The following is an 11710-nucleotide window of genomic DNA, read 5'->3' on the forward strand; positions in this document are numbered from 1 at the left end:
TGAATGTGCTGTCTCATGACTCAGTTCAGCCCTCAGACAGTCAAAGGGAGCAGATAGCCCATCCTATTCCTCATCAGTGGAAAAGCTCATCTTGGTCATGAATGTTCATTTCTTGCGAAAGAACTTGAAGTAGACCACACCTCCTAGGATGGCCAGTTCCAGGATGATGATAATTGACAGCAACAACTTATTTGTGGTTACTCTAGAATTAAAAAATAAAAATCCAAGGTTTGTTTTTTATTCCACCTTGTTTATGAAAGCAGACTCTAGATCCAGATCAGCATTATCTTACCTTCCCTGTTTCAGCATGACCACACTGTGCTTTTCAAGAAGCTCTTAACAAGCAGAAAGGGCCAAACTCAATAGTTCATTACTCATGTTTTCCTGGAAATCCTGTTTAAATCTCCTATTTCAGCAGTAGCAGTTCTGTTCCTCTTCCCATGTCCCTCAGAAGGCAGATCATTGCTCTATATGTGCCTACTCCTTCAGTTAAGCAAAGAGGAAAACAATACATGATGTCCTGTGCTAAAACCCTCATTGTGGTGCTTTTATGTGAAGTATGTTGTTGAAGAAAAACTAAAATCTCAAAATAATAATGTACTTCTACTGCTGAAAACCAGACAGTTATCACAACTTCCTTTAGCAATGGGCATAAAGGAAAGGTTGTGAGGAGATAAGTATCTACTGGGAATACAATTTATGAACTTTTTAATTAAACAATACAGCTAAACTGCAAATCCACTTAAGAAGCCAAGATTTTAGCCATCAAAACAGTAGATGGTCCGGCTCAGGGCATCTCGTGGGCCAGCCTAGGACTAACTGCTCTAGGGCATTTGCTGGTGTGGGCTAAACAGATTTGTCTGTGTCATCAGGCATCTAACTCGCCCAGTGCTGCAGTGATTTATGGCACAGCTTTCCCCAACCCAAATGAGTGGCATCTGAAGGCACCAGGAGCAATTGACTGTAACTTCTGTCCTCACCACGGTTTGGATGGTTAAAGAGCCCACATCATCCTGATCAACAGCCTGTACTCCATTAAGCAATTACCAAAGAGGAAAACACACAAATTAGCATCTGCATATGGGCACATATTCTGTTTACACATTCCCTAAAATCTCTCAGCAGTCCCAGTTGATACTCTTTTTCCCCCCTAAATCCAGCAGTGCCCCATGCTGCTGTCAGTCACACCACTCACCTCCGGGACATTGAGCGTAGAATCTTGCGACTCTTGCTCAAGTTCTCACTTGTATTCACCAGCTGAAGAGAGACAGAAGTTACTTGTCACTTAAACAAACACACATCAGCTCTGGGAAGATGCACGTGAAAGCAGCTGGTGTTGAAATGCTGCAATGAATTATAGACACAACGTTGTTTTCTACCCACAGGTGGAAGCATTTCCTCTTTTCTAATGAGAAATCAGGACTTTTGTGTATACTTTCCCTTAGCTATAAACAAAGATAAGCAATTTGAGACCACTTTCTGCCTCTAATTAATATACAAATATCAGAAAGTTGGTATTAGCTTCTTTCATTAAGTTTCATTTCATTATTCTAGTTGTTAACACTAGAAGAAAGTGATACTGATGTGTTCACTGCAGTGCATATCGAACTGTTTGAAATGCAGCTCAAGTTCTATCAAAGAAAGAACTGTGGTGTACTGACAGGTCTAAGTGACCCAGTGGGTATAAGCTCTGAGCTGTTAATGGATAATCCATTTCAGCTTTGTATTGCCCAGAAATGAACTTCCCAGCATACCTAGTCAGCTATTAAGAAGCATGTAATGAAGTGAGGTTATAGACAAAAAAGGTGTTGCTTCACAGATAGGATTCATGATGCATGGCCACTGGTCCCCCGGTAGGATTTCACTTTTCCACTTCCAAACATTCTAGGGAAGTGAAGGGTAAACCAGGTCACTTATATCACAGACTCCTGTCTGCACAATTCCTCTGTAGTTTAACACATGACCCTCAATTACAAAACTGCTTGTATGTTTCTTTGCACTGAGATGGACTGGACAAAACTGGGAAGGAAACTATCAAGTCCATTTGGAGCTTAGCAGATTTCAAATCTTCACTATGAAAGAACAAGTCAGAAGAAAGTCTGCTTCCAGTTGGAATGTGTGGTTCACACAATTCCACAACTCACTGCCTAAGAGGCTCACAACAGAAGTCATGGATACAGTTTAGTGATGAGCACATTGTGACGCGTTAATGGCTGGACTTAATGATCTCTGAGGCCTTCTCCAACCTAAACAATTCAATGCTTCTATGAACAGTCTGTTGAGAGACTATGATGCCTGAAAGACTGTACTATTTTTTATTAGCTAAAGGACAAAAACAATACCTACAAAACTTAAGATCAATTTCCTTTCCTGCTTTCTAATCCAAATTTTGGAACAGGACAAATCAAATTCTGACTGAAATGACAGAACTACTTAAATGAAAAAGCTACAGACTTTGTTGCAATGAGTAGAGAGAACTCCCAAGAGCATGGGTATGCTTTTTGTTTTGGCTGAGTGGGCTTAATTGCCAAACTCAGTGTCCCCTGAAGTCAATCACCTAAAAGCTTTACACTCGGAATCCCTTGCACGCACAAAATTCTGTCAGTTTGTTAGTTCAAAAATCATATTGTTAGTTTTGCATAGTGTATAAACAAAACAAGTGAACTAGTTTTTGAGGCTTTTGCAACAGAAGCAGAGCCTCTTGAACCAAGGATAAGGAATAGGCATCTTGTTTGACAACATTTTCTCCCTCCCTGCAAATATTGGAAAGCTAGTGATTAAGTAATTATTCTTCTGCTAAATCTCTTTGCATTACAAAAACAAAAACTTGCTAACTGCTTCCAAAATCTTAACTTTTACTAGTAATCTAGTCACAAGGCAAATCATTAACAACTTTGTAATCTGTAACTTTTTCAGTAATGCTATTTTTTCCTAGCAAATCTATAGGTCTAATCTCCCATCTTGCACAGACACAGCAGCAGACATCTGACCACCATGGGTTTGGACCCTTCTAATTATTCTTCTTTGATGAGAACAAATAGAAATGTGGCAGCCTGAATGTGGTCTGTAGAAATACCCAATTGGATTATTACACCTAGGAAGAGAGTAATTACTGGCATACAGTTCCCACTGAAGTAACATCAGATTGTTTCAAAGCAGTGCCCAGTTTCCTGCTCACCCTGCTCTTGGTGCGTTCCAGCTGCTCCCGCTGCTCCCCAAGTTCCTCGATGATATCTGTGCCAATCTGATCGGTTTCAGCAGCGATTCGGTGCGAGCGCTCGATGCTCTCACTGGCTCGGTTCAGACTGTCTGTGCCCTGGAGAAGCAGCACCCTCTGTGACTGCAGATTAGTCTGAAAAATATTGGATGTGTAACTGTTATGCACAAAGACAGAAGTATAAGGCTTCTGACATTAAAAAGTTTAAATGTAACTCCACAGGCCATCCATCTGTATTAGCTGTACATCTTACGTTAACTGATGCAGCCCAGTTAATTTTGGCTGAGCCCTGTTCACTTTGTAAGATTATAGCCAAATCTGGCTAAATTTCAAAAAAGGATATAGCACTAATGAGTTAAAACAGTTTAAAAAAATTGTCTTTGTAACAATTTACTCTTCCATCAAAGAACATTTACATGAAAATAGTATATTTCTTTTCCAGATGCTAACTTTTTACTTCCATTCACATCTAAAGTCAGCCTTGAGACTTCACAGTTGGTTGCCAGGGAGATAATTAAGAGTTTACAGTCAAAAGGATTAGGAACAAACAGCACTAACAGATGGACTGCTAAGTAACAAAGATCTTGTTTTCATGCCAGTAGCCTGGGCTAGAGGATAAGGAATGTTTGCTGACCTTGGGGTCAGAAGGTAGCTCAAAATAAAGTGTTTTCTTAAGCTTCAGAAAGTCTAATCTATCACCCTGCTCTCAGGTTTTAGAGCAATCAGTCAAAAGGAATCAAATGCAAAAATTTCCTAAGCTACAGCAGAAGGAAATACTAAGCAAAGAACCCCCCTCAAACCATCCTCATCTAAGGCAGAAAAATGAAAAGTCCACCTCCGTGAACTTTCTGTAGAGATCACAGCACTTTGAAGACAATAAAGAGATTCAGTTTCACTGGCTCAGATGTGTCTAAGACTATCTGGTACCAAGAAATTGGTGTACTTTGTGCATTGTAGCAGCAAAACCATAGTGAAAAAAGTGCTAGAGGAAAAATCCTTGTATTTTCTTGAAACTATTTACACTAAGATCACTTAAAAGATAATTCTACCAAAGAACCTATACAATGCATGATTCACACTTTGCTAGTTTTGGAGATTAGAACTAGGTGAGTTAACTTTTTTTTATTAAGTAGCAACACTTCTGTGTTTTCCCTTCTGTAGGGGAATGATTAAATGAAGAGTTTCAGTACAGAATGTTGTGCAAATTACTAGTCACGTGGCTTTCAAGGAGCTCAATTTTGATTACATTACTATCTTTGTTTTAGAACAGAAAAGCTCTCCTCTGAGTTCCAGGTGTTCTTTGTCCTCCCTGAGATATTCATGTTACATGCAGAGAGATATACAGTGAGCTATAAAAGCACAGAGGTGGTTTAAAGTAGAAATGCTGTAAACAACGCATCTGTGCTACTGCTTTTGCACAATCACAGCCAAGTTAAATACAATTTACATCTAATCCTCACACTCTGCTCATTTTCTGTGGCGAAGATTCCGTATTTTGTATCGCCTTGGTTTCCACGGCCCAATCCCAGATCTGTGCTTTTCATCTCTCTCTGGAACATGGACAAGTCTCTTCTGTATGCTCGGATTTTGCTCATCATTTGATTGCGGAAAGGCACAGGAGCGTACTTCAGTTCTTCCTCCATTTCCCGCAGCTTTAACAAAAGAAAGCATGTTTATTCTTTAAAGCACCAAATCTATTCCCAGCAGCAGCTGTACTCAAAACTCAGCACCAAATGAAGGGATTCATATGTTTGTGTTGGACTGGCTGAGGGGGAAAACCCCAAACCCCATGCCCCAGTATTGTGTACACCACACTACCCAATGCTGTTGAACCCATGTGCATTTTCAGATACATAATGCCTCAACAAAAAAAAATTCCCAAGCTTAAACACTTTATTTTTTTCCCCTGAAACATCACTCTAAGTTTCAAAATTTGAAATTCTCACTTTCTTATAGTTTAAGCATTTATAGGATGGGTAACAGCTTTCTATCACATCTGTGCAGCAGAGACAGAATCACAGGATAGTTTGGGTTGGGAGAGACCTTAAAGACCACCTTGTTCCAACACCCCTGCCATAGGCAAGGACACTTTCCACTAGACCAAGTTGCTCAGAGATCCATCCAACCTGTCCTTGAACACTTCCAGGGATGGGGCATCCAGAGCTTCCCAGGAAAACTGTTCCAGTGTCTCACCAACCTCACAGTTAAGTTTCTTCCTAATGCCAAATCTAACCCTTTGTCAATTTAAAGTCATTACCCCTTTCCTATCACTACCTGCCCTTGTCCAAAGTCCCTCTCCAGCTCTCTTGTAGCTCCCTTTAGGTGCTGAAGGTCACCCCAGAGCCGCCCCTTCTACAGGCTGAGCAACCTCAATTGTCTGTCTTCCCTCATAGAAGAGGTGCTTCATCCCTCTAATCTTCATGGCCCTTCTCTGGACTCACTCCAACAGTTCCTTGTCCTTCCTGTGCTGCACCCCAGAGTTTATGCAGGGTTCCAGGTGGGGTCTCAGCAGAGAAGAGCAGAGGGGCAGAATCCCCTCCCTGCCCTGCTGCCCACGCTGCTCTGGATGCAGCCCAGGACACATCTGGCTCTCTGGGCTGGCAGTGCCCATGGCTGGGTCATGTCCAGCCTCTCACCCAGCAGCACCCCCAAGTCCCTCTGGGCAGAGTGCTCTGATCTGTCCATTCCCCAGCCTGTGTTGACATTGGGGATTGACCAGAACCAGTTAAAGGACCTTGCACTTGCAGGTCCCAACAACCTAACAACCTGCACATTGAAATATGAAAAGAAAGCTTAATCTACAATGTCTTGTTTTAAAAGACAAGTCACATGGCTTTTTGGTGCTGTTCCATATCACCTGCTGTCCAGTAAGCCTATACACTTATAGAAAGTCTATAGTCTACTACAGAAAGATCAGACAGGCTAAGACCAACATGAAAAAAGACAGTAGGGTGATAAAAAACCCTAAGCAGCAGATTCTCTACATGCTTGCCTTAAAACCACTAGCAATTTTAATTGTACCTCCACTACTCTACTTTTTTCAATGAAGTGAAGGCAGTATCAAAACCAAGCACTCAAAACCCCCTCGAAACACACGTAAGAATATTTGTCTACGTATATAAGTATACACAACAGTCTTAACAAACACACACCTATCAGATCAATCATCAAACAGTAAAAAAATTAATCTCCTGCCTGCCAGAATAGTAACATAAAAATGTAACATTTGTAGTATTGCCCTTTTTAAGGCATCAGTCTTTAACCCATCAGGAAGGCTGGAAGCCTCACACTCACCGTCTCGTTGGCTTCACGCTGCTTCTCATCGAATTCTCGAACCAGTTTTTTCTTCTCCTCTGGGAAAGTAAAAGCAGTATGTCAGATAAACTATAGAGAAATGACAACAGAACTCCAATGCAATCCATTAGAAACAGGGAAGCTGCCACAGACAGCTGACTGCAGAACACCAGGTCAAAATTTATCTCAAATGGGAGCAACTTGTTCTTACAACTTTTCAGAAGGGAATGGGTCAAGAGAGCAGAAATCGCTCTTCCAAATGCTGAACACTGCCTCTGGTAGACAAAAGAAGTGATTTTTCAAATATTTTTCTGACCTACTGTCCTTCAATGTCCACTGACAGAATTGCATGTTGAAAAACATTTAGTGTGAAAGAACAGCAAAGAAGACACATTGGTAAACAGTTCATAAATATATTTCTTATTTTTTTGCAAACACTTGGCAAGATTACTGAAGGTTGAAACTATAACTTGGATTTAAACAGAATACTACATTTTCAAGTGAGCTCTGAAGGTCCTGGGAGATCTGGCACTCTGCATTCCCATGGTCATAAAGAACCTAAGTACACAGAATGAGCATTCCAGAGTTCTCTGAGATAAAAGATGCCAGCAAGGTATCACCTCAGGTTCACAGAATAAAGCCCAAATGCTTCCCTCTTCTGGAACGACATGAGTTGTTTGAATCAGCCAACTAGACATTTTAGTTGTTTGAGACAGTCATTTACCCAGATCTGTGTACCTAGGGTTTTGGAGACCAAAGAATGGGTTTCACTATTTTTAGTAACAAATGGGTTACTCTATTTTTAAACAAAACCTTAAGGCATGTATTTTTCATGTGTTAAAAACCTATCATATCTCTCTTAACGTCCACCATCAATGAAAGTCTAAATCTGAAACTTCACTCATCTCAGCTGAGCAAAAACATATGTTCTGTAATCTTTTGCAAAAGCACTGAAGATGAACACCAGAGGGCTGTTGTAGAATACTGAAAACAAAACCAAATTCTACCAGAAAATTGATAATTGTACACCTAGCTTAATTCACCTGTCTCAAAAGGGTATTATTCAGTCTTAAACAAAATTCTAGGCAGCAGAAAATGTAGACTGCCATCTTGGTAAAACCCTCCAATTAGATTAAAGACAAAATTACATACAACATTATAAAAACATCATCACAGTAAAAAAACTCACTTGATAATGCCTTTTGGTAAGCACAGTCCTCTGCAAAAGAAGTAGCTTTTAAACCACAGAAGATAGGAAAAAATTTGAAGTGTTCAGAACACTGGCATATAGCTCCTCTCACATACACAATATGCCTAAGCTGTAGGCTTTCCTTCTCTGTTCAAATTCAGACTGAGCCCAGAACTTGAACTGTAGAGAACTTAAGACAGAACTAAAACCCATCATCTAAAGAAGTAGCTGTGGTCTCACATAGCACATGGAATTATTACAAACTAAGCTACATCATGACTGTTAATATACTGCGTATCAGCTGGTATCAGGAAATGCAATTTCACATCCCAATTTATTGAGGAAGAAATGCTGACTTAGAAGGTTCCTAAATACACTCTCCTCAACTTCCTCCATGATTTGCCACCATATACTTTTGTGCTGATGCCATTGTTTGTGTAGCTGGGTTACAAGTGAAATTATAAGTGGGTTATAAGTGAAATGTGGAAAAACAGCCTCTGGAAGTCGGTAATTTGTTTCATACAGGCCATTTCACTAATCTGGTTCAAGCAGTGCTCTCTTAAACCCACTGCTGCTTCAAAGTCATGGAAACCCATCACAGATCTGGAAAAGGAGCATTTCCCTGCTTTGTTTCTCCCATGCAGACTAAGATGCTGCACTTATAAGCTTGCAGCCAAAGAAATGCCAGCTCCCAAAAGGCACAGAATCATGGAATGGTTTAGGGAAGCCAAGCAACAATAGCTTGAGACCTTTTTGTCAACAGACCAACAAGAAATACAGCAATGTGGCTTGAAAACATTCTACTGGACCTAGCCAGTATCCAGAAATGCCAAAATACACTGATTCACTTGGCATCACTCTGCATCGAACCACAACTCAAAGCACACGGACAGAACTTCTAAAATGCAGCAGCAGTGCCTGAGCCACAGCGGCACTACCCACATGCTCACTGACAATTAAGTGATTTATTTCCAACCAGTTAGGAAGAGATTCAGTGGGAAAGCACAGCTAATGGAATTCATGTAGAGGAAAATACATGATTTGAAACTTATCTAGGCTGTTTCCCCTTCTGACAAATTTGGAAGAGGAAAAAAAGAGTGTTTCTAGAATTAGGAATTTGTCATCTTGTTTATATAGAGTGAAACACCATTTCCAAACCTCTTCCCCTCGAAGATGTCCCAAGGACTACAGATCATGTGTTGCTTTTGGAGCATAGGAATTGTCTTAAAAGAGTATTCCAAGGTCTCTTTTATCATATCCTGAATATTTTGGGATCAGATAACTTGAAAAATAAAGATAAACTCCCTCCTCATAAGTAAAAGAGGCAAACAAAGAACATTAGGAGAGTGGAATGACTCTGCCAGATAGACAAATTCCTAAATCTTAAATTCGCTTAGAAACACTTCCAAAAAATAATGCCAGGATTTTTGCAGCAAAAAAAAATAAAGACTGGAACAGTTGTATTAAATTTTTTTAGCATGTATGAAAATTTAGTTGGCAGTTATTTGAAATCTATTAAAAAAAAAAAATCCAAGTACTGCAAAAATGGTTGCCTGTAAATATTCCATTTAAGCCCACGGCACAGAATTCACTGCTCGTGACTTCCACATTGTCAAGGAGACCTGACAAAGTTTTACTTCACCAGGAAACTGATCATGCTCATTTCTATAGGAAAATAAGGATTTCTACCAGAAAGAGTATTGCTTCTTTTAAGCTTTTTATCCTTGTTAACCACTAGTGAAATTAAGTCAGGTTTACAAGTTGTCAGTTGCGGGTTTCAACACCTTTCTTGTACCAAACTTTCTGGAAATGCTGATGACAAGGACTGACCCTGAATTTAGCCTATTATTAAACAGAAAGCCAGATAAGAAACAGGACATTAAGCATTTCCTGCTCTGTGTTATCTAGCGCAGACTGGTATATTCTGCACAAACTGGTTTTATGATTTTATGCAAAACTGATCAACTGTGGGAGAATGAACACTACGGCAGAATGTGACTGACAGCCCCTGCCCATCACTGGAGTACAAAACCTGAGCTGAGGTACAGCACCTCATGACAGCTGTGGATTACACTTCTCATAGGAAGAGCTTCATCAGAGGCATTCAATGACAGTGGCAAAAATCTCCTTGTCACATTGCTTCCTTTTCTGGTTCTCAGAACGCTGCCAAGTATCAAGGACCGAATCAGAAGCACAGACCCTCACAGAGGAGTGTTCTGTCAGAGCATTTTACCCACTGGTGTGGTATGAAGGATAGCTGTAAAACCAGGCTGTGCTTCTAATACTACTTAGAATAATAGGTTTTCTCTATTTTGTGAGTACACAGTGCACAAACCAGACTTTTAAAACTAATTTAAAATGCAAACATTCTCCAACAAATCTACAGATGCTTCTGGGTAGCTCTGACAATAAAAACTGCATCTATTTCTGCTAATGAGGTTTTAAATGTGAATCCAACATAGGCAAATTTAAAAAAGGGGGAAACCCAAACCCTCAAAGCACTGCAGTTGTTACAGCATCACAGAATCAATCAGGCTGGAAAAGACCTCTGCAGTCATCGAGTCCATCTGACCTAACACCACCTTGTCAACTAGACCATGGCACTGAGTGCCACATCCAGTGGCACTGGATTTATTTAAAGTTTATTTCCTTAAGCACCTCCATGGAGGGTGACTCCACCACCTCCCTGGGCAGCTCACTCCAATGTCTAATCAGCGTTTCTGCAAAGAAATTCTTCCTAAAGTCCAACTTTAACCTCCTGTCATGCAGCTTAAGACTGTGTCCTCTCGTCCTGTCACTGGTCGCCTGGGAGAAGAGGCCGACCCTAACCTGGCTTTCAGGTGGTTGTGGAGAGAGGTCGCCCGGAGCCTCCTGTTCTCCAGGCTAAACTCCAGTTCAAATAGAAACAGCATGAAATAGCATCCAAATAAGAACTCCTTCTCAGAGACTGATGCTGTGAACCTAGCACGGCAATGTCTGGCTACGGAGTTGAAATTTGCCAGAGCAGAGGAGCTCCAGGGGAGTGAAGCCACACACCTGCACGGCCACCAGGACACGGCAGCAGCTGAAAACCACACACGGCAGAGCCACCCGCCTCCTCCCAGCAGGCGCCTACCAGAAGCGACGTCCCCAATCCCTACAACTGCAAAGCCCCCCCCGATCCGACAAAGTCTTGATGGGACACTGCCTTCCCAGCTGCTCAAACACGCCTGTCTAATGAGAAGCACCCGGGCACTCCTGCCACGGCCCCGCCGCCGGACAGGCAGCTCCGGCCGGATGGACCGCGGCCTCACCCCGGCCCCGAGGGACGTCCACTCCACCTCCCCGGCTCACCGGCCGCGCTGCCCCGCAGCCGCTCGGGGACGCCCCGCAGGTCTCCGTGCAGCCCGCGGAATATCTCGTGCAGCCGCTCCAGGTGCTCCGAGGACGCGGACCCGCGGCCCGCCATGGCCCCACAGCCCCCGTGCCCCCGGCCCTGCCCGGCCCGGTGCTTCCGCCGCCGGGGCCTCGCGCACTGCCTGCCGGGAGCTGTAGTCCCGCGGGGGCGGCCGTGCCCCCACCGCGAGGGGGCGCTCGTCCGCCGCCGCCACGGGGCGCGCTGCAGCCCCGGGGCTCCCCGGCTCCGGCGGGACCCGCCGCAGCCGCCACCGCGCTGCTCCCAGGCCTCAGCGCCTGCCCACGTGTATACTGTTGTACGCCTCTTGTCAGGGTTAACGACATGAACCTCGACGTGGGGCTGTAAAAATGTGTTTCAAACGCTGCTGCCGACAGCCGCCGCTGCGCTGTCTCTGCAGACATTTCTCGGCTCCTTAATTAAGGAGTGCGTTTCAGAACGTTTCGAGGGACCCAGGCCGGAGCCGCGCGGTGCCCGGGGCAAGAAGCAGCGGGCTGCCAGCATGCGGCCAACCGGCAGCTCGACACCGGCGGCTACCCCCAGCGGGGCAGAACCCGCTGCTGGCGGGGCGGCTCTGCGGTTGTGGGCGAGGCCAGCGCGGGAGAGGCCGTGGCCG

General features: G+C 43.2%; 1 protein-coding gene across 2 annotated transcripts; it reads right to left on the reverse strand.

Moving 5' to 3' along the window:
• Positions 1–65: 65 nt before the first annotated feature.
• Positions 66–11188, reverse strand: VTI1B (vesicle transport through interaction with t-SNAREs 1B). 2 transcript variants are annotated; one of them, XM_005520361.2, is made up of 6 exons: positions 11034–11188; positions 6512–6570; positions 4678–4869; positions 3179–3352; positions 1196–1257; positions 66–202 (listed from the first exon to the last, which is right to left on the reverse strand). In XM_005520361.2, the coding sequence occupies exons 1-6, from the start codon at positions 11146–11148 to the stop codon at positions 106–108; spliced, it is 699 nt and encodes a 232-aa protein (XP_005520418.1). In that variant the 5' UTR covers positions 11149–11188; the 3' UTR covers positions 66–105. The 2 variants fall into 2 exon arrangements, with proteins under 2 accessions (XP_005520418.1, XP_014105386.1); XM_014249911.2 differs by lacking the exons at positions 66–202; positions 1196–1257 and adding an exon at positions 1266–1344.
• Between the last annotated feature and the right edge of the window lie 522 nt (positions 11189–11710).

Source organism: Pseudopodoces humilis, chromosome 7, assembly GCF_049639895.1.
Source record: "Pseudopodoces humilis isolate 2021_Gansu_Grassland_sample_001 chromosome 7, ASM4963989v1, whole genome shotgun sequence".
In the NCBI taxonomy this organism is placed as follows: domain Eukaryota; kingdom Metazoa; phylum Chordata; class Aves; order Passeriformes; family Paridae; genus Pseudopodoces; species Pseudopodoces humilis.

Bases quoted from the DNA above. Each gene is read 5' to 3' on its own strand.
- VTI1B (XM_005520361.2), bottom strand. From the start codon at position 11,148: ATGGCGGGCCGCGGGTCCGCGTCCTCGGAGCACCTGGAGCGGCTGCAC. The intron at 4,870-6,511 runs GTGAGTGTGAGG...CTTTTGTTAAAG, and splicing joins AGCGTGAAGCCAACGAGACG to CTGCGGGAAATGGAGGAAGA. The intron at 1,258-3,178 runs GTGAGCAGGAAA...GTCTCTCTTCAG, and splicing joins TGGAACGCACCAAGAGCAGG to CTGGTGAATACAAGTGAGAA.